At 47.5% G+C, this 23,271-nt stretch overlaps 1 protein-coding gene across 20 annotated transcripts in view; it reads right to left on the bottom strand.

Annotated features, from left to right (window-relative positions):
• The window catches only part of Kyat1 (kynurenine aminotransferase 1), a 33,407-nt gene that overhangs the window by 4,808 nt on the left and 5,328 nt on the right, over nucleotides 1-23,271 (bottom strand). For 12 of the 20 annotated variants that reach the window (XM_087652677.1, XM_087652669.1, XM_087652674.1 and 9 more), the window contains 2 exon segments: nucleotides 5,687-5,745; nucleotides 875-1,022 (listed from right to left, as the gene is read on the bottom strand). In XM_087652677.1, coding sequence (XP_087508803.1) covers nucleotides 875-1,022; nucleotides 5,687-5,739 — 201 coding nt within the window. In that variant the 5' untranslated portion in view covers nucleotides 5,740-5,745. 20 annotated transcript variants of the gene reach the window in all.

The raw sequence follows: 23,271 nt of genomic DNA on the forward strand, positions 1-23,271 counted from the left end.
ATCCAATTGCCACTGGTGAGTTTGAGAGGGAGTGCTGGGCACACAGGGAGGCAGAGAAAGGAGGGAATGGTGTCAACACCACACCGATGCATGAGATGCTAAAAGGGGAGAGAGGAGCTGCACACAGCTCATCGGCACAACGAGTGCTTGGCACCCCCAGGCCCTGGGCTGCGGGTTTTAAAGGGTAAAAGGGCTGAGGCTTTGACTGGGAGGATATATTCCTTAAGGACGCCATCAACTTACATTATATTACATACAGGATGAGTCCATTCAAGCAAAGAATAGTAAGCGTCATCACAAAGAATGTTGGGAAATTCCCTCCAGGTGATGCTGAGATTGCAAATTTAAGATTTAAATTTAAGCACTGTTCTAGCCAGCACCGGTGGCTCATTCCTCTAATCCTGGCACTTGGGAGACAGTGGCGGGTGGATGTATGTGAATTAGAGGCCAGCCTGGTCTAGAGAGAGAGTACCAGGACAGCCAGGGTCACACACAGAAACCCTGTGTTAAAAACAAAACAAAACAAAAAGCACTGTTTTAGTCCAGTGTTGGCAACTGCCTATTGTGTGGTTCCTCACAGAGCTTCTGGGACTTAGTCTGTTGCAAACAGCAGGCTGTCTTTCCTGGGTTGTTTGAGGTACCACCTCCTGGAAGCTCCCCCTACCATGTGCCACCTCCTCCTTTCTCACAGCCCTGGTCAGATGCTTTGATCATGCAGGGTCCTGATGTGCATTCTGCCCTGGGACCTGAGGTACAGTACAGGGGACTCTCAGTAACTGAAGGATGCTAATCTGTACTCTGTCCCATGAGCCTTGACACTTGGGCTACATCAATGCCTGTTCCCCAGGACCTTCAGGAGAGGCAGGAAACTCACAAATGCCCTGGTGTACTGGTTGAGCATGAAGTTCCCACTGGTAGCCTGCTGAAAAGCTTGCGTTGCAAAGTCCGGAGGCGAGAAGTCAGGGAAGCCCTGACCCAAGTTCACGACGTCATACCCCTTGGTCAGTTTGCCAAACTCCACCCTGTCAACAAATAGAAAGTCAGCCCCCAGGGGGCCTCCTCTTCCCCCAGGGGTACTTGTTCTTGTTTGCAGGTAAGGATGGACATGAGACAATTGGAAAGATAACTCGCCTCTATCAACACATGATGGATCCCGTGTTTTAAGGTGGCCAGGTCCTGTGCCAATCATCTGGCTCAGTCTGGGAGACTTCAAACTTTGACCATGACTATGGTGTGAAACATTTATATCCAAAACTGTGGTTGGCAAGCAGGAGACTCTGGCTTGTCACGCTATAGTCTACAGCCTGCTCTCTTCCCCTAACTAGCTCTCCATTTGTTGCTCTTTCTCCACTTGGCTGGAGGGCAAACCAGGCAAAGCTCCACCCTCTGGACAATCCTCCACCTTAGAGACGTCTGCTGAGTGGGGTGTGGTGATGCATTATTGGGAGAACCCAAAGGATGTCCTAACCTGTTATGTACCGGTCCCCAGCACAGTGTGAAACTCTGGGCTCACTTCACCACCCCGTGGCCTGTGTGACTGCCTGTGGTCTGGGCCAGTCTGAGGACAGAGCTGAGTGCCAGACAATGACAGGCTGTTGCTTTCTATCTTGGCAATGGCCTTCTCAATAAGCTTGTGAGGTCAGTGGAACACATTCTCTGAGTCCTGTGCATTGCTCTGGGGAGTTGAGTGACCCCAGGAGGAGCTTTTGGGAATCAGGATGTGTGTGTGCCATCGAGTGCGTGTATGTGGTGTGCATGTGACGGTCAGAGGACAACCCTGGATGTCACTCCTCCTCTGCCTCCTTCTATGTTTTGGTTTGAGCCAAGGCGTCTCACTGCTCTGGAATTCCACTGAGTAGACTAGACTAGTTGGCCACTAAACTTCTAGGGATCCGCCTGCCTCTGCTTTCCCAGTGCTGGGCTTACAGAGGAGCACCACCACAATTAGCTGACCCAAACTCAGGCTCTCACGCCTCAGAGGTCACCACTTTTTTGAATAGGCCATCTTTCCAGTCCCAAACAAACAGTCACAAGCATAGACCACAACATGTGTCTGGAACAGGGTCTAAGCCCTGTTGTTGTGCGACATGGCAGGACCATGGACAGGACATATGAGCTTCAGCACTACCTGGTGTGTGATTCTCACAAATGGTGTGTGTGTGTGTGCACAAATGTGTGTATGTGTGTGCATGCCTATGTGTATGTGTGAGTATGTGTGTGTGTGTGCTTGTGTGTGAGTATGTATGTGTTATTTGTGTATGTGTGTGAGTGTGTATGACTGAGTGTGCATGTGTGAGTGTGTGGTCTCTGTGAGTGTGTGTGCATGTGTGTAAGTGTGTGTGTGTGAGTGTGTGGTCTCTGTGTGTGTGCATGTGTGTGAGTGATTGTGTGTGTGTGTGTGCGTGCCTATGTGTGTGTTGTCTGTGTGTATGAGTATGTGTGTGTGTGAGTGTGTATGACTGAGTGTGTGTGTGTTTGTGAGAGAGAGTGTGTATGAGTGTGTGTGTCAATCAACTATATATACATATATATACATATACATATATATATATATATATTTGATGTGTGGTCCCACAGATGGGAGGGCAGTGGTTCTGTCTTTTTCTGTAGCTTTGCAGGGCAAGACTTCCTTCCTCTTTCACTATAACTGTGTGCATGACCAGCCACTTAAAAGATTTGTGGTCCAGTGTGACTCCAGAGGACAGCCAGAAGTGGCAGGATCCCCAGGCATGGCTCCCCAGTTTCTGGCCACAGGATATCTGGGGAACTTTGTAAAACATAAATGCTGCCCATAGGGAAGTCTGAAAGAAAAGTGGTCCCCACTTTTTCTAAAACCAAAAACCAAAATCACTTTTCCCCCTTGAGATGGTGTCTCTCTTTGTAACCCAGGTTGGCCTAGAACTCACTATGAAGCCCAGGTGGGCACCAAACTCACCATCCTCCTGCCTCTGACTCTCGAGTGCTAGGGCTACATGCATTTGCCACTATATCTGTCCAATTGTTTATTTAATTATGTTTCAATCTTTTAAGATATTTAATTTTAATTCAGGTGTATCTACCTATGTGAAGCCAGAAGAGGATGTCAGATCCCCTAGAGCTGGAGTTGCAGGCAGTGGTGCGCCACCTAACGTGGGTTCTGGGAATTGCAATCCAGTTCTTTACAAGAGCAGTAAGCGCTGGTAACAGCTGAGCCATTTCTCTAGCCCTTGTTTGGTTTTGAAAAAAAGAGTTTCACTGTGTAATTCTGGCTTCTTTGGAACTCTCATTGTAGAGTTCAAACTCAGGGAGATTCATCTGCTTCTTAACTGCTGGGTATCGTCATGAGCTCCCATGTCTGACTACTTGGGTTGTTTGTTTGTTGTGCTGTGTCGTCCTGGAACTATGTAGCCGAGGCTGGCACGTGCCTCAGCCTCTAGACCATGGGGATTATGGGTAGGTGTCACCATACCCAGTATTGTCCCCACCCCCTAAAGCAAGGTTCCTGGGTTGTTGCTCAGGGGCCTGTGACTCCTCAGTTGAGTTGACTCCAGAGTCTGTCCTGTGGCTGGGAGGGCTATGGATGGCAGTTCTTGGTTGTCAATGGACTACATCTAGAATTAACGAAAGTTCAGGTGGCTGGGCACGCCTGGGAGGATTTTTCCTTAGTTAACTCATTTGAGGGAAGACCCCCCTTTAGTCTGGATCTTTTGGGATGGGAAGACGTTTAAAGGTGTTTAGTCTGGGCCACGCCCTCTGCTGGCTGCCTAGAGGACACAGAAGAGGGAAGCTGCTTGCTCTCCCTGGCGAGTCCGTTCCTCCACTGGCTGTGGAGTCCAGCGTAAGCTGAAGAGCAGCTGAGCCCCGAGCCTCCTGGACTGCACGGCTATGGATTCCTGGACTTTGTTGCTAGTCAGCCATTGTTGGTTAATTAAACCACAGCCTAATAAACCCCGTATCCGTTCTGACCCTCCAGAAAGCCCTGATGAGTACACGCACCCCGAACGTTTCCAGGTATGCAGTTCTGTTTCTGCACCTGGCTGAATGTACAGAAAGGGAGAAGGAGATTTATGAACGCGTTCAGACACATTTCCACTGTATTCACTGTAACACTAACGACAACATGCACACTGTCCTTCCACATCCTAACTGTGTTAGTGCACTAATCTGGAGTCCTGGGTGCCCTCCCCAGGGCAGGGGAGGAAATACTGGCCTGTATCATACTTTCCTCTTCTATTCCATTGTCATGTATATGTCTGTGGTGTGAATTGTGTAAATGCATGTCTGGATGTATGGGCACTCAGGTGTGAGTGTGTGTGTGTGTGTGTGTGTGTGTGTGTGCAGGTGGAGGACTAAGGTTGATTTTAAGCATTGTTCTCCATTGATTTTCCACATTATTCAATAAGACAGGGTCTCCCAGTCAAGCCCAGAGCTTGTCAATACAAGTGGTCCTGTCTACCTGCTAGTTTGTTCTGAGGACCTCTTGTCTCTGTCTTTCAAAGTTGGCATTGCAGACAGGGAGCCATGATTTACCTGGGTTCTGGGGATCTGAACCCTGGTCCCCATGCTTGCACAGCAAGCACCTAACCACTGAGCCATCTCCTCAGTCTCCATAGCAAACTTTCTTAGCTTAGCTTATCCTAAAGCACCTATGAACTAAAATGAAGGCTGCCCCTTAGTATTTGTGGAGAAATGGGTTTCAGACCGGCTGCATCCAGGATATCCAAATTGGCAGATATCCAATCTCTGGATTTGCATAGCATTTGCATAGATCCGAGCGCTCTTCCCACGTCCTTTTTTTTTCCCCCCATGCTGGGCATAAATCCCAGAGCCTTGCCCATGTTAGGCAGGTCTGGTGGATCTGTCCCTGTCTTTCCACATAGTTCCTCCCTAGAATACTCAATGCCTGTCACTGAATGTGCCTTGTAATCAGCTCTTAGTGACTGAGGGCAAGAAGAACTGTCTTTATGTGTTCAGTAAGGGCGTACATTTTCCCTTTTGTGAGTGCACACATGTGTATGTGTGTACAGCATGTGTGTGTGTGAGTGTGTGTGTGTGTGTGTGTGTGTGTGTGTGTGTGTGTGTGTGTAGCCATCAACATGCGTGTAGAACCCAGAGGAGGCGGGCTAGTGTCTCGACCTATGACTCTCCTATCCCTCTCTCTAATCTGGAGGTAGGGAGCTGAGCAGCACAACAAGTCCCATCAACCCTCCTGTTTGTTTCTCACAGCACTGGAATTACAATGAGACATGGCTATGCCCCAGTTTTAACAATAGTATGTGCTAGGATGTAAACCTAGGTAGCTACTCTAGCAGATGCCACAGGTCCTCATACCCACTGAACCATCTCTCCAGCCCAGGGATGCTTTTTTTAAAAAATGCTTTTGGTTTCCAACTGGATGAACCCAGATGTATGGAAGCCATAGGTACAAAGGCTCAGTTATCGTCCAGGGGAGCCATGGCTGCTGCTGGATTTGGAGCTGGTGCTAGCCCACAGGCCCTTCAGGGAGAGAAAACAATCTCTAGTTTGTAGCAGTGTCTCCTGCCCAGCCAGGTGGATGGCACTCAAGAGATCTGATGTTAGCCACTGTCTTGCCTCTCCTGTGCTGTGACTGTCATACATGTTCTGGATACACTGAGATACTACAATCAGAGATTGTTGGCCCATGGGAGAAGAGACACCCAGACACATCCCCAGCCCGTCAGCTCACCAGAGGTTTTGATCAATCCCGTCCAGCCTCCGAGCCTGCAGCCGTTTGGTCATGGTGAGCTGGGTACAGAGAAGGGAAGTCCAGTGTGAGAATCTTCCTGCTGTGGTGTGTGAGAAGCCCTGGACAGCAACTTTTAAGGTCATAGCCCCACCCTCTGCTTTCCTGAAATGGGCGGAGACCCAGGCTCAGATGGCCCAGCTAGCTGGGACCTGTTCTCCCAGCTACCCTTGCTGACTCCTGAAAGGGCTCCAGCCTCTACCACCCACCTAAGGGAGGATCTGAGAGGGGAGTCCACCAGTCCTGACTCTGTGTGTCCTGAGACAGAGCCCCGATAGCCAGGTTACAGATGACCCCTGAAGGGCTGGGAAGAGGAGTGTGAAGACGAAGGATGCTACAATGGGCACTTGCCTGGCAAAGGTCTTCCTAGACTTGGACACACACTTCGAATGATCTGCCTAGGCTCCTTATACAGATGAGAGTTTGCAGTGGACACAGGGGTGATGGATTCAAGGTCACACAGCAGGACTCAGGACTGCTGCTTCCCAGGCCAACTTCGACCTCTGGTAAGAGGGTTGCTTACCCAGGCCCAGGAGGGAGCAAAGCTAGGTCACTCCCATGCTTGGAAGTCAATGGAAAACCATGATAGTGGGTCAAGATCTGCTAAGTCCCCATGGTACCCACAAGGCATGGGAGGACAAGAGGCACACAGAGGCTCAGAGAAGCTAGTGCAGACCCTGTCACAGCCCTGGTGCCAACAGTCTTGGCACCAGGCCCCGCCCTGGAGAAGCCTCGGGCCATGTGTGGTGTGTATGGCTTCTCAGCAGTCTGAGACTCCAGGGGATGAGAATAGTTGGAGTGTGGCCCACAGCATCTTTGCCAGCTCTGTGCCCTGCCCTTCCGCTGAGTCCCGGATGATGTCATGGCCAGCACTCACAGTGTAGACTACTGAGCTCAGAACAGGGTGGTCCTGAGACTTCCTCATTACAACCATAATGTCGGGGTTAATTTTCCTTGATATATGGGTTAGCAGATATTTTACCTTTTCTTCCTTATTTATTATTTTTCAATGTATTTATTTTTTTATGCACTGATGTGAGGTTGACAGATCCCCTAGAACTGGAGTTACAGACAGCTTGAGCTGCCAAGTAGGCCCTGGGAATTGAACCTGGGTCATCTGGAAGAACAGCCAATGATCTTAACCACTGAGGTTTCTCTACGGCTCCAATTTTTTTAATTTTTGAGACAAGTTCTCTCTATGTATCCCTGGATTGCCTGGAACTCACTATGTAAACAGGACTAGCCTTTCATAGAGATCCTCCTGCTTCTGCCAAAAATATTTGAAGATATTTATCAAATTTTATAAAATAAATTTTCATTGATTTTTTTCAGTGTTTCTTTTTTATTTTTTTTAAAGATTTTAATTTATTTTATGTATGTGACTACACTGTACTGTCACTGTCTTCAGACACACCAGAAGAGGGCATCGGATCCCATTTCAGATGGTTGTGAGCCACCATGTGGCTGCTGGGATTTGAACTCAGGACCTCTGGAAGAGCATCCAGTGCTCTTAACCACTGAGCCATGTCTTCAGTCCAATCTTTTTTCTTTTTAAGACAGGATTCTTTTTCTTTAGCCTAGGCTGACTCAAACTTGTGGGAATCCTCTTGCTTCAGTCTCCCACGTCTTGAGAGTAAAGGTATGAGCCATCAAGCTTGGATAAGTATTTTACTTCTGTGGTTGCTACTGTGTTTTGAGACAGGGTGTCACTTTGTAGTTCTGGATGAACTTTGCACTGAGGTTCAAGATGGCCTCGAACTCACAGCAGTGTTCTAGCCTCAGCCAAGCCTGTCATTCCAAGCGCTGGAGTTCCAGATGTGAACCACTGTCCATCTAAGTGCTTGATTTTTATGATGAAAAAATGTAGGAAACAATTGCAGGGTAAAAGAATGGTCAGTGACACAATAGACTGATATCAGTGGAGCAGGCTGCACAACAGGATTGCTAATTGTTTCGCGTTTTTGTTTATTTTATTTATTTTATTATTTGGAAGCAGGGTTTCTCTGTGTACTGCTGGCTGTCCTGGAACTTGAACTGTAGACCAGGCTGGCCTCGAACTCACAGAGGTTCTCTTGCCTCTGACTCAAAAGTGCTGGGATTAAAGGTGTGCACTACCAACACAAGTATTTTTTTTTAAATATCTAGGTCTGGAGCTCAGTGGGCAGAGGGCTTGCTTCCTGGGAGCCCTGGGTCCTATCCCAGGCACTGCATAACCAGGCATGATGGCACAGACCTGTAATCCCAGCTTTTAGGAGGTGGAAACAGGAGGCTCAGAGGGTCATGTACACTGTGAGTTTGAGGCCAGGCAGTGCTATATGACACCATGCATTTAATAAATGAACAGAAATCCCCTAATACGTATATATCTATGCACACATACTCTGCTTGTGCCTAGGAGGGATGACACTTGTAGGAAGGGTGTGGCCTAGGGGATCACAGAGCCTCTTCCTATCTCTCTCTCTGCTTTCCGGATTTTGTGTGGATCTGTTTAGTAATGTGTGCAGACTTTTCACATTATTGATTGGTTGGGTTTTAAGTTTTTATGTAAGTTGAAGCTTATCTATTTTCAGGGCGTTTGCACATTACAGCATGTGTGTGTGGAGGTCAGAGGACATCTTGCAGGAGTTGATCCTTAGCTCCTATTATGTGAGTCCCAGGCATGGAACTTGCATCACCAAGACTAGTAGCAGTTCCCTTCAGCTGATGAGCCTTCTCTCCAGCCCCATTGCTGTATCTCTGGCTCTTTTTCCAGTGTTTGATGGATTCTAACAAGTGCTTGTCACACTGCCTCTTTTCTCAGTTTGCCCCTGTCTCCAACCTATGCTTCATGGGTCCCCCAGGTCACAGCAGCAGAGCCTCTCCCTGTGGACACCCTGTAAATCCTGGGGCACCAGGTGGCTATTCACCTGGGGACATGAGGGGGACGGGGCAGAGGGAGAGAATATGGATGAGATGGATGAGGCCTGACAGTGGCAGTGTGGAGGGACAGAGGATAGCATAGGGGAAGTTAGGTTGGGGTGGGGAGGGTGCAAGGTAGGAGGACACACACTTACAGATGAACTGAAATGAGTGGAGTTGAACGGCCTTGAGGAAGAGACTTAATTGTTCTTCCACAAATTTGGGATACTCCAGAGGGTGGCCTTTGTGAATGGCAGTCAGTACACGGATAAATCAGGGAACAGCACTGTTCTAAGCTGTGTATAACACAGTCGGCCGACTACGATGTGTTGTGTATCCACTATGTACTATGTGCTGGGCGAGGCACTGGAATAACCATGGGCAGCAGCAGCCGACATACAAGCATCCATGCAGAGCTAAGTCCCAAATGAGAGAAGCAGAGCAAGGGAGGGGACAAGACAGCTGCAGTCTGGAAAGGCTTCTGGAAGAGCCAGCTCATGCACAGCTTTAAAAGCAGGACCAAGCCAGACCCCAGGACCCCTCACCCCCAGGGCTGTGAACATGGTAGAGTGCCATGCAGGACACTTACAGACTGGTGCAAGCACCGGGTGAGTGAGGCTCCAGCTTTCCTTCCCCAGAGTGGCCACATCAGGTGCACCGAGAGGGCTGCTGCACTCCTGAACATGCCTCTGAGGTAGGTCCACAGGCACTGCAGGCTTCCCCTCCAGAGGGACAGAAGGGCAGACAGCCTAGCCCAGAAAATGGCTCCAAGCCAGGGCCTGAGTCCCACACACAGTTCTAACAACAACAACAGCAACAACAATAGAATTGCTGTGCCTTGACCTGCTGCCAGGCACTTTATTGCCTGACTCTTCCCCTCTGTCACACACAATGGCCTTTAGAGTTCTAATCACCTCCAAAGGCAAAATGACCTAGGTGAAGATCACTGACAGATGCTAGCAACACAGGGGGCATAAACCCAGACTCCTGCTCCAATTCTGAAATCACACATGAACACGCACTTGCACACGTGCACTCACACACCCAGCATTCCTGGTAGCAGGACAACAAACCTAGCCTGGGTCACATCCTTGGACTGCCACACATGAGACTGAGGAACCTGGTAAATGACAACAGAGCTCCAGCTCACAAACTCAAACTGACAGTGAAAAGAAAATTATACGAATTCTAGGTTTATAAATATAAAAATTAAAAAAATAAACCCCAAAAGGCCACAGACCCAGGGCTAAGCCCTGCAGCCAAGACTAGCAGGCCATAAAGATAAAGGAGCACAGGAAACACTGTTCAGGCAGGACTGACAAGCCATAAAGAAAAGGAATGCAGGAACCAGCCTGAGTTAATGGGACTGATTCATGGGACGTCTGGCAGGAAGACATCTCCCCCCAGCTCACTCAGGGCCATCCTCCAGACCCTGATAAGCCCCTGACTTCTAACACGTACTCTTTCTGCTTTGTTCTCACTGCTATGTTTGAATGAGCCAATTGTATGTAACCACGCCAAAACCCCCTAGCCTTCTCTATATAACCCTCTGACTTTTGAGTTTCGGGGCCGACACCTCTGTCTCCTGCGTGGGATACGTGTCGGCCCGGAGATCTCTGTAATAGGTCTCCGTAATAAACCTCGCCTTTGCTTATTACATCCAAAATGGTCTCTCTGTGTCTGGGGTCCGCGATTTCCCAAGACTTGAGTAAGGGTCTCTCTGCGTGGGATCTTTCATAATGGGGGCTCGTCCGGGATCTGCGCGACCACCCCAGACTCTGAAGACCCCTTGGAGGTGAGTTGGATGTTTGTCTGAGTGTTTCTGTGAGAGCGGCGCCGCATTTGTCAGTCTGTGTCTGTCTGTTTTGGTTCCGCCATGTGTGTATATGTGTGTGTCTCGGTACCGGTGAAGTCTCACTCTGGTCAGTACTTAGAGAGTGGACGTGGAGTCTCACTCTGGTCAGTACTTAGAGAGTGGACGTGGAGTCTCACTCTGGTCAGTGCTTAGAGAGTGGAAGTGGAATCTCACTCTGGTCAGTACTTAGAGAGTGGACGTGGAGTCTCACTCTGGTCAGTGCTTAGAGAGTGGACGTGGAGTCTCACTCTGGTCAGTGCTTAGAGAGTGGACGTGGAGTCTCACTCTGGTCAGTGCTTAGAGAGTGGACGTGGAGTCTCACTCTGGTCAGTGCTTAGAGAGTGGACGTGGAGTCTCACTCTGGTCAGTGCTTAGAGAGTGGACGTGGAGTCTCACTCTGGTCAGTGCTTAGAGAGTGGACGTGGAGTCTCACTCTGGTCAGTGCTTAGAGAGTGGACGTGGAGTCTCACTCTGGTCAGTGCTTAGAGAGTGGACGTGGAATCTCACTCTGGTCAGTACTTAGAGAGTGGACGTGGAATCTCACTCTGGTCAGTACTTAGAGAGTGGACGTGGAATCTCACTCTGGTCAGTGCTTAGAGAGTGGACGTGGAGTCTCACTCTGGTCAGTGCTTAGAGAGTAGACGTGGAGTCTCACTCTGGTCAGTGCTTAGAGAGTGGACGTGGAGTCTCACTCTGGTCAGTGCTTAGAGAGTGGACGTGGAGTCTCACTCTGGTCAGTGCTTAGAGAGTGGACGTGGAGTCTCACTCTGGTCAGTGCTTAGAGAGTGGACGTGGAGTCTCACTCTGGTCAGTGCTTAGAGAGTGGACGTGGAGTCTCACTCTGGTCAGTGCTTAGAGAGTGGACGTGGAGTCTCACTCTGGTCAGTACTTAGAGAGTGGACGTGGAGTCTCACTCTGGTCAGTGCTTAGAGAGTGGACGTGGAGTCTCACTCTGGTCAGTGCTTAGAGAGTGGACGTGGAGTCTCACTCTGGTCAGTGCTTAGAGAGTGGAAGTGGAGTCTCACTCTGGTCAGTGCTTAGAGAGTGGACGTGGAGTCTCACTCTGGTCAGTGCTTAGAGAGTGGACGTGGAGTCTCACTCTGGTCAGTGCTTAGAGAGTGGACGTGGAGTCTCACTCTGGTCAGTGCTTAGAGAGTGGACGTGGAGTCTCACTCTGGTCAGTACTTAGAGAGTGGACGTGGAGTCTCACTCTGGTCAGTGCTTAGAGAGTGGACGTGGAGTCTCACTCTGGTCAGTGCTTAGAGAGTGGAAGTGGAGTCTCACTCTGGTCAGTGCTTAGAGAGTGGACGTGGAGTCTCACTCTGGTCAGTGCTTAGAGAGTGGACGTGGAGTCTCACTCTGGTCAGTGCTTAGAGAGTGGACGTGGAGTCTCACTCTGGTCAGTGCTTAGAGAGTGGACGTGGAATCTCACTCTGGTCAGTGCTTAGAGAGTGGACGTGGAGTCTCACTCTGGTCAGTACTTAGAGAGTGGACGTAGAGTCTCACTCTGGTCAGTGCTTAGAGAGTGGAAGTAGAATACGTGTTAGTGTCTGTTGTCTGTATTCTGTTTCTGTGTTTGGTATCCCAGAAGCAGCTAAGGTTAAGCTGCAGTTTGGGCCAGGTACTGAAGGTACCAGGCATCTGTGAAAATTGGTTATAAGATGCTTTGTCTTGATATTGTTTGTCTGGTTTGTTTTCTGTGGTATTGTCGAGTGTCTTTTTGGCTTTTGTTTCGTTTTTAAATTTAGACTGACGACTGTGTTTAAAATCTTGGACTGACGACTGTGTTTAAAATCTTGGACTGACGACTGTGTTTGAAATCATGAAACTGTTTGCTTTGTTCGTCATAGAGTTTTACTTGGTCCTCTTGGTGCTTAAGTTAAAAGTTAAAAATAATTTGCTTGAGAGAAATTGTTTTCTGCCAAGGAGTTTTGTCTTTCTCTCTTGAGCCTCCTCCCCAAGGAGAGAGGCCCCTCCCTTTACTCCCCTTGATCAGCCTAGCTGCTGTTAACAGTTGTGTAAACAGACATTAACAAAAACCTTGAGGACAAAACCTCTCATAAATAAAAAAGTTCCCCAGATTAGGCCTCCGGTATAAAACAAGTATAGTGAGTAAGAAACTTAATTTTATGGACCCCGCTCCAAGTGGCGGTGTGTTGGTTGATAGCCAACGTTAATTTTTTAAAACATAGTGTTTTATCTGTGCTTGTGCTCGCAACACACAGTAGGGGGGAGCGAAATTAGCTGCGGAGCTGCTACAGCGAGCATGGGGACTTCTCAAGTCTCACCCAATTTTTCTGGCTCTTCAGGAGCTGTTTAAAAGGAAAAGGCTTAAGGTAAAAAGAAACACTATAGAGAGATTTCTTAGTGAATTACTACACCTTGGTTCGCGATCTCTGGGAATCTCACGATGGACAGCTGAGATAAACTAGAAAAAGATTTAAATTTTGCTTGAGAGCAAGGATTCTTAAAGGCGGAGTTTCAGCCGGTATGGCACTTAGTGCATAGCTGCCTAAAAGATCAGAAATGCTGTCAACAGGCTATAAAAAAGGGACAGGCTGTGTTAGAAATGCTACATGAAGAATGATCTAAAAAGGCTGAGAGTGAGGTGGGGGAGGACTCTAAGAAAAACAAGAACAAGAAAGGAATTTCTGCTTTTAGTGACCAGACCTTCAACTCTTGCTCACAGAAAGAGGGTGCTCATTAAGAGAAGTTCTTTAAGGAGCCTGCCTTATCTGCTGGCCCTATTCCAAGAGAGGAGCCAGTCTCCAGCATTAAATTACTTTTCTCACTGGTCATCATTAACATGGAGAATGCCTTTGATCCTATTCCCACAGCAGCCAGTTCCTGCCCCTGTGGTCGAAATGTCCCAGGTTGGGGGACAGAGAAGCCCCTAAAATAGTTTCAAAAAATCTACTACAAACGGTGAAGAACTTTGTTTTGTTTTGCCAGTCAGAATTTAAAATTCAGGCTTTGGCTGTGGCCAAGGTCAGGATTAATGTTTTCTTTTCCATGGGCCTTTAGCCCACTGAGAAAGTTTGGTAAAGGGCTGCTACTGAGGTCCTGAAAGCCCCAGGTGAACTGGTTACAATTCTTTTGTCAGCTGCTTAGTATCTAACACCCAGGTTCTAACGTCTCTCCATCCTTTTGTTATTAGTTTTTACTGGAAGCCTAGTGCCATTTAGAGGATGGGTCTCTTGAGCGATAAAGCCACTGAGCTGGCACTAAAAAAAAGTACTCCTTAAGGGAAAATCTAAGTCCAGAGAGACAACCGGTAACAGATAGGCTGCCCCTCTGCTCACTTTTCTGTTTCACAGACACAAGGTCTTTTTGTCCCAAAAAAGCCTCCTGGCTTAGCTGTGTGACTAAATGCTGTTTGCCCTCTTCAGTGGACCTCTATTCTCAAGATTCCCTTGTTTTCTCACCATCCCATTTAAGATGCTTGTTAGTAACTGTTACAGGTCTCCTTTACCACCGAGGAAAGACGGAATCCTACTAGAGGCTAGAAAAAGTGTTCCAGAGATGGATAGAAGGCCCTCACTTCTGCCTGCTCTCTTCAGACACCTAAAGGTAGGGAGTGCCAGGTCTGCTGCCAGGCTCCAAGGGTGGGTCTCTGAGGGGCTAGAAAATGCCCCACCAATCTGGCTAAGATAAAAAAAGGATATAAAGAAAAAGTTACAAAAATTTGAAGGGTTAAGTTGCTGAGAGTTAGTATAAGTTACAGAGAAAGTAAGGTTAAAAAAGAAAGAGGTAAAAAAGAACAGAAAGCTAGGGAAGAAAAGAGACAAAAAGAAAAAGAAGTTAAAGAGCTAAAGAGAGATAAAAGACAAGAGAGGAACATATACTGGCCACAGTAGTTAGGGAACCTAGGAAGATAGTACCTGGCAACAGAAGAGAATTCCTGGCTAAAGATCAGTGTGCCTAATACGAAAAAAAAGGACATTGGGTCAGGGACTGCCCCAGAAAGAACAAGAGGGGACACTGGAGAGCCTCTTGGTGCTGGTTATACACAGAGATAGAAGGGAAGCCCGCCCAGTTGTTTTGTGGATACAGGGACCCAATGCTCTGTGCTCCTATGCCCCCCAGTGGGCCAATATCCAAAGACCTTGAGTACAAAGAGCTACTGACAACGAACAATACTTATGGACTGCCCGAAGAACAGTGGACCTTGGCGTGGGCCGGGTAACCCACCCACTAATTCATGGTCATCCCTGACTGCCCCTATCCCTTGCTCATGAGAAAACTGTTCTCCAAAATGGCTTACGTGGGCTAAAATGGCTGGGTGAGGCCAGGTGTATGCATATCTACAGACTATAAATGTGGAGCTTAAGACCTGTCTCAGTGCACCAGTACCTGATGCTGGGAGATGTGTGGCTTAGTGCTTTTCGGCCTGAAACACATCACTCCTGCCAGCCGGGCACTAACAATTATCACCCAATCCAGGACTTAAACTGTGATAGAGTGGCTGATGTTTTGCCTTTGGATAGAGTGTCCCTAAAGATGGGACCACTGGTCAGCTGCCATGGACTAGATTCTCCACCGGTTGGGGACAATCTGGTCACCTTGCTGCCCAATCCGGACCTGGAGCCACCACAGCACGAGTGTCAAACACTGACAGAAGCACATGGGTGGAGGAAAGACCTCTGCGACTGGCTGATTGACCCCTGCTGAAAGCCGAGGACCTTGTCTACAGACGGGAACAGTTCTCTTCATGAATGAAGGTCAGAGACAAGAGGGTGCTGCCATGGTGGACAACACAATGTCATCTAGAATGGCTGAACCCCAACCCCCCCAGCACATCAGCGCCACAGATGTCTTTGCCATCTCTTAGATGCCCTGATGAAGCCAACAACTGTGAGTACTATTCATTGCTTAGGATATCAGGAGGAAAGAGATTCAGTGACATGGGACAGTAACAAAACAGATAAAGTGGCTCGAGAAATGGTTATACAGGAGCCTATCCTGGTTACAGGCCTACAAGAGACAGCCACTGGGAACTGAGATTGGACTAAGGGATGGCCTCACTTAGAATGTACAACAGAAGAAAAGGCCCAAGTTGTTTAAAAGATAAAAGGACAATGACACACTTGGGGAGAAAGCTATACCCCCCAAAGAACAAACAAAAGACTCACTTTGCCAAATTAAGAAATGGACTCATTTAAGAGATAAGAAGTTTGTCCAAATAGTTAAAATATATATAATAGACTTTAAGATTTTAGCCAAGAGAGACAGTAAAAAGTATAAGATATGTCAATAAGTAAATGCTTAACAAGCAAACAGGGCAAAGAGACCTAGAGAGTTTAGTGAAAAGTCGAAGTGAACTTCACTGAGATAAAACCAAAAAAATATAATCACAAGTATCTCCTAGTGCTTGTAGATACTTTTTCAGGAATAGATAGAAGCTTTCCTCACCAAACGAGAGACGGCCTCTACAATCATCAAGAAGATACTGAAAGAAATCTTCCCCAGGTCTGGAATGCCCAAGGTAATCTGGTCAGACAACGGTCCTACTTTCATTGCCAAGGTAAGCCAGGGTGTGGCCAAGTATTTAGAGGTCGATTAGAAATTACATTATATTTACAGACCTCAAAGTTCAGGACAGGTAGAGTAAATAAATAGAACTCTAAAAGAGACCCTAAACAAATTGACTATGGAGACTGGCACAGACTGGGTGACACTCCTTCCCTCCTGCTCTCTTCAGAGCAAGAAATACCCCTTCCAAATTTCAGCCTTACCCCCTTTGAGATCTTATATGGGGCCTCAGCTCCCCTGACTATATTAGATGATGTTACTGAACCAACATGTCATAGTGCCATAGTAATAATGATTTGTGTGCCAGGCTAAAAGACCTACAGGTGATACAGAAAGAAATCTGCTCACAGCTGACAGCAGCCTATGCCCCGGAGACCCCTGAGACATCCCATCAGTTCCAGGTCGGAAGCAGCTACACTGAGCCCAGACACTCGAGCCTCGCTGGAAAGGACCATACCTGGTGCTGCTGACCACCCTGACAGCTGTCAATTCTCAGCCCTCACCAGCCGTGTACTAGCTGTTGGGGCTGAGAGCTGAGACTTAGAGGGACACTCAACATGTTTGCCCTGGGTTCCATCGAGATAGGTGGGGGGATAGGCTTGATTTCTATTACAAATGATGTAACATTACATATGTTAATACTCCTAACACTTCTTGGGACTGTGCCTCAGGGATCACTACCTGTATAAGTTTAAAAGTTCTGAAAGACAGTAATGACCTTGGTGTATAGGTTTAGATAGTGTCCAGATAGAATCCTGATGCCAAAGACTTTTTAGCTGACCTCCAAGAATACCTAACCTCCCTCTCAGAGGTAGTCCTTCAAAATAAGAAAAGATTAGACCTGATATTCCTTAAAGAAGGAGTCTGTGTGCTATACTGAAAGAAAAATGTTGCTTCTATACAGACCATTCAGGAATAATTAAAGACTCCATAAATAAACTTAAAAAAAGGTTAGACAAAAGACAGACAGGAAAACACATCAGAGATGGTTCGAGAGCTAGTTTAGTAGATCTCCCTGGATGACTACCCTACACTCTGCTACAGCTGGGCCATTATTAATAATTTTCTTGGTTTTAGTTTTTGGCTCCTGCGTGACAAACAGGTTAATTGCTTTTGTTAAAAATTGAGTGGGTGCTGTGCGGTTGATGGTTGTGAGACAACAGTACCAGTCAGTTAGGACAACTGGTGAGACCAAATAAGACTTGATATCAAAATTCTAAGATTAGAATTATTTAATAGGAGAAGACGGGAATGAAAAGAAAATTATACGAATTCTAGGTTTATAAATATAAAAATTAAAAAAATAAACCCCAAAAGGCCACAGACCCAGGGCTAAGCCCTGCAGCCAAGACTAGCAGGCCATAAAGATAAAGGAGCACAGGAAACACTGTTCAGGCAGGACTGACAAGCCATAAAGAAAAGGAATGCAGGAACCAGCCTGAGTTAATGGGACTGATTCATGGGACGTCTGGCAGGAAGACATCTCCCCCCAGCTCACTCAGGGCCATCCTCCAGACCCTGATAAGCCCCTGACTTCTAACACGTACTCTTTCTGCTTTGTTCTCACTGCTATGTTTGAATGAGCCAATTGTATGTAACCACGCCAAAACCCCCTAGCCTTCTCTATATAACCCTCTGACTTTTGAGTTTCGGGGCCGACACCTCTGTCTCCTGCGTGGGATACGTGTCGGCCCGGAGATCTCTGTAATAGGTCTCCGTAATAAACCTCGCCTTTGCTTATTACATCCAAAATGGTCTCTCTGTGTCTGGGGTCCGCGATTTCCCAAGACTTGAGTAAGGGTCTCTCTGCGTGGGATCTTTCAACAGAAACCACATAAGGAAAATGTAAAGAAAAGAAAAAGGCTGTCAGGCAGATATGTAGTGGTGCAAGTCTATAATCCCAGCCCTGAGTAGGCAGAGGCAGGAGGATCACCACCAAGTTCTAGTCCAGCCTGAGCTGTCGAATAGGAGCTGCCTTAAAAAACAAACAAAACAAGCAAAACAAACAAGACAAAGCAAAACCAAGAAGCCAGCAGTGCACCATAAACCTACAGACAACTCTGAGAAGGTCGGATGCGTCACATCACCCAATATCAAAACCTGATACAGGACAAAGCTGAGGGGACCAAAAAATAAAATAATAATAACAGTAATAAGAAATGCAAAGGGAACAGTATCAACTACCCGGACCCCCCAGAGCTCCCAGAGACTAAACCACCAACCAGAGTATACATGGAGGGATCCATGGACACAGACACATATGTAGCAGAGGATGGCCTTCTCTGACATCAGTTGGAGGGGGGGGCCTTGGTCCTGTGGAGGCTTGATGCCCCAGGGTAGGGGGATGCTAGAGCAGTGAGGCTGGAGTGGGTGAATGGGTGGGGAGGCACCCTCATTGAGGCAAAGGGGAAGGAGAAGGGGAGAATGGGATGGGAAGTTTTTGGAACGGTAAATGGGAAGGGAGAATATCATTTGAAATGTAAACGAATAAAATGATTAATGATGATGATGATGATGATGATGATGATGATGATGATGATGATGATAAAAGGACAGACCTGCAGACTATGCATGCATTGGAACCAACAATTCTCAAATCAACTGCCATGCTCACAGATGATTGCTCCTACAAAGGCCAGGATAATTAAAGGAAAAAACAGTCTTCAACACATTCTGCTGGATCAACTGGACATTAACACTGGCCTGAAATGACGCCCAAGTTCTCCCTCAGGCAAAAGGTGTTTATTCAGCCTGCTATTGGAACAACACCAGGAGACAGGGCGTGGGAGCACCTGGCCTAGGTTCTAAGCACTGGGATAAAAGGCTTTTACTCTACATACAACTGATAGTCTCATAGCACCGAGTTTACTAAGTGCCATTGAATTGTATACTTAAAGATGGTTGGAAATGGAAAGGTGGCTCCGAAGCTAAGAACATTTGCTGCTCTTCCAGAGAAACCAAGTTTGATTCCCAGCACCCATGTCAGGTAGTCCCCAACTGTTTAATTATATATATATATATACCTCACAAACAAACCAAATACTCACTTCCTGTCCCCCTGTGCACACCTCCTGCTGAGCAGTCACCTCAGTGTTGGTTGGTGCTGGGTTCTTCACATGAGAGCCATTGTGGAGTGTGTGGCCCCGTGTGAGCATGTACAGCATGGCGACAGTCACCCAAAGTGCAGCATTTGGGGACATCTCACTGCAGGACTGTACTCTGCTTTATCCACATAGTGGCGATTTGGGGATTATTTTCTACACGTCTTTAAAAAGATGTATCTATTTTTATTTTGCATGTTGTCTGACTCAGTGTGTGTGTGTGTGTGTGTGTGTGTGTGTGTGTGTGTGTGTGTGTGTAGGCCAGAATAGGGCATAGTAGCCCCCAGTACTGCTATTACAGGGGGACGTGAGCCACTCTGTGGGTGCTAGGAACTGAACCTAGCAAGTACTGTTAACCACTGAGCCATCTCCCCAGCCCCCATTCTACATTTTTTTTTTCTTTTCTATTTTTCGGAGCTGGTGACCGAACCCAGGGCCTTGCGCTTGCTAGGCAAGCGCTCTACTACTGAGCTAAATCCCCAACCCCCCCCCCCATTCTACATTTTAACTGTCATGGATAATGCTGCTGTAGGGCAGTGGTGCAGCTCAGTGGTGGGGCTCCGGCTTCTGCCACATGAACTCTAGTGTTCAGTCCCCAGCACCACACAGAAATAATAACAAAAAAATAATGAAATAATGACCCCATTGGCTGAAGAGCTTTATTGCTCTCATGTCTGTCGAAAACATCCTGTGTTACAGTAAAAACAAAACAAAACAAACAAAAAAACAAAAAAGCAAAAGGTGGAGTGAACGGTTCCCACAGGTACCCTGGCATTTACCCCAGTGGTTGCTCTCTTGCTAGTTCAGGCTCCGGCAGGCCATAGCAGAAAAAACTTGGACATCAGATTTCACTTCTTTAGAGTAAATGTAGAAGTGGAATCGCTAGGTCACAGGCAAGTCTGTGTCTGGAAGCCACAAAAGTGAAATATTCAGCTGGTGCCTGTGATCTCAATATTCATTGATCACAAATTTGCCGACAGCCTGGGCTATAATACTAAGACCCTGATCCAAAGTGGGGCAGGCATATGCGTGTGTGGCAGAAAAGAGACAGAGAGGCGGGAAGGAAGACAGAAGGAAGGAAGGAAGGAAGGAAGGAAGGAAGGAAGGAAGGAAGGAAGGGAGAGAGAGAGAAATCATTATAAAATATTTATCACAATTTATCACAGCCCTATACATGTTTGGAGAAGGGTTTTGGGTCTCAGTATAGAAGAACAGATTACTGGGGAGAAGCTGATACTCACACAGAGTGACCAGGGCACTGGCAGGACATGAGCCAGGAAACAAAAACATCAGCATCAGGCAGGGACACACTGCAATTCTAATAAATAACCACATTGTCCTCTGCGTAGCCAAGGCTGACTTTGCAGTTAGTGTGTAGGCCAATCTGGCCTCTTGTCTCTGCACCCCGAGTACAGGGATCCCAGACCTGCACTATACCCACCTGTACTTGGCAGGATCTCATTATGTAGCCCAAGTGGACTTCAAAGCTGCAATCGGGGATGGAGGGATGGCTCCGTGGTTGTGAGTATTGTCCACATTTGAGGAGGACAGGGGTTCGATTCCCAGCCCTAGACTGGAAGCTCAGGACCGTCTGTACTCTAGTTACAGAGGATGAGGATCCGACACCCTCTTTTGGCCTTGTTTCAGGCCTGCAGTACACAGGCCTGGGTGCAGACAAAGCAGCCATGCACATACCAAACACATTTTCAATCTTCCTGCTCCAGCTTCCCGAGGGTTATCGGTGTCCACCATGCTTAGCTCAGAGTTTTGCTACTTTAGCTCATACGTGTAGTCGTGTGAGATATTGTGTTCATTCTTTCATTAATTTATTCTCTGATATATTACATCCTGACCACATTTTCCTCTCCTCCTAGTCCCAGAAAAAGGGCAGGCCTCCCAGAGATATCAACCAAACATGGCATATCAAGTTGAAATAAGACCTGCGCCTCCCCTCATATTAAGGCTAGTCCAGGCAACCTAGGAGGACAGGGGTCCCGAAATCAGGCAAACGTGGTCAGAAATAGCTTCCCTCTCCCTGCTGCATCTGTTAGCCCCACAAAAACACCAAGCTACACAACTATAAAATATAGGTAGACTAGGTTAGACCAACTAGGCTCCCTGGTTGTCATATCAGTCTCAGTGATCCCCTCCAAAATAAATGATTCCTAATGATATTCTGCTCTCCTCATAAATAGGAGGCTGACGTAATCACCATCAGAGAAGCTCGCTCCATCCAGCAACTGGTGGAAGCAGATGCAGGGATCCAGGTCCCTTGCTCAACTGTGCTCTCCCGTGTCTCTGCTGCTAACTCTCCTCTGCTCCTCCATTTTGGAAATGCTACATGGAACTCCTGGTTTTATCACTTGTTGACAGCAAGCTTTGCTGCCTGATCCTGAACAAACACAGTGACTAATCCGCCCCGACGGGAAGCAGGGGCCTGACAAGACTGGTCGCCACTCCCATGCAACCTGTCATCCTGCAACCTGTCCTTCCTTGAAATCCGTGTCTGTTGGGGAAGAACTGACTTCAAAGTTCATGTTGTGTAACTGTCAGTGATTAACTTTCCACCGTCACTGACATTTGAACTGTGTTCTTGAGAGCAGGATTACTTAACTAGATCTGGACAGCTGCAATTATCCTTATGGGAATGGTGCGGTGAGGCCTGCTTATTATAGCGAATGGTTATGATTATGCCGAGGAGTGTTTGAAGAGGCTCTATTATAAACCCTGGCTTCTCTGGGTTGGATTTGGGGACTTACAGACTTGCACACAGTTTTGATTTGTAAGTGTGTGTTCAGTGTGTGCGTATGTTCATGTGTGTACAGGAGCAGTGTGTGGCTGTGTGTGGGGAGAAGCTAACCTAAGGTGTCACTCCTCAGCAGCCCCCCATGTGGCCTCCCCATCCCTGGGAAGCACTACAGGTGTGCCAGGTTTACTCTTACACCGGTACTGGGGATCGAACTCAGGCCCTCATGCTTACACAGCAAGCCCTTTACCAACTGAGCCATCTTCTGACATCATTGCTGGTAAAGTGTTGTCTGGCATCAGTGGATGTGGTACAGACGTTGCGCTGGCTGATTTGACGTTAGCTTGATACAAGATACAGTCACTGGAGAGAGGGAGCATCATTTGAGGCAATGCCTCAATTCGATTAAGCTATAGGCAGGTGCCTGGGCAGCTTTTTTTCTTCTCTTTCTTTCTTTTTCTTTCTTTTTTTTTGGGGGGGGTTCAAGACAGGGTTTCCTCTGTGTAGCCCTGGCTATCCTGGAATTTGCTCTGTAGACCAGGCTGGACTCTAACTCACAGAGAACCCCCTTACCTCTGCCTCCCAAGTGCTGGAATTGAAGACATGAAAAACCCACCCTCCCCATCGCCACCCTCAGAAGTGGGATTTTTTTTTCCTTTTTTCCTTTTTTTCCCCCTTGTGTTTCCTTAATTACTAATTGATGTGGGAGGGCCCAGCCCACTGTGGGTAGTACCACCCCTGGACTGGTAGTCCTGGATTGTATAAGAAAGCAGGCTGAGCAAGCCACGGGGAACAAGCCAGTAAGCAGCACCCTCCATGGCCTCTGAATCAGCTCCTACCTCCAGGTTCCTGCTTTGCTCCTGCCCTGATTTCCTTCGATGATAAACAGTGATGCGGGAGTGTGAGCCCAACAAACCCCTCTCCTCCCCAGCTTGTTTTTTGGCCAGGGTGTTTCATTGCAGCAACAGAAACCCTGACTAAGACAGGCATACATGTAGGAAAAACACTCGTAAATAAGCTAAAGTAGACAGACAGACGGATGGACAGACGGATGGACAGAATAGAGCCAAGCACCTGTGTTGGTGGTGGTGTACATCTTTAATCCCAGCACCTGAGAGCAGAGCATACAGACCTCTGTGAACTCTAAGTCAGCCTGGTCTACACAGCAAGTCTCAGGCTGGTCAGAGCCACACAGGAGTACACTGTCTCAAACCTACCAGAGAATCTCTGCCATGGGGCAGCATGAGTAGGTGCCTGGGTAAAATAGGGAGACATCACCACGTCAGGGATCGGAGGGCCACCTCCCTGAAGCTAGACAGCTAATGGCCACCAGCCTCAATTTATGAAAACAAGCATATGAATGACCCTTGGCCACCTGGCGTGACTTGGCACCGAT

The sequence above is a fragment of the Rattus norvegicus genome, chromosome 3 (assembly GCF_021556685.1).
Source record: "Rattus norvegicus strain SHRSP/BbbUtx chromosome 3, alternate assembly SHRSP_T2T, whole genome shotgun sequence".
Lineage (NCBI taxonomy): Eukaryota > Metazoa > Chordata > Mammalia > Rodentia > Muridae > Rattus > Rattus norvegicus.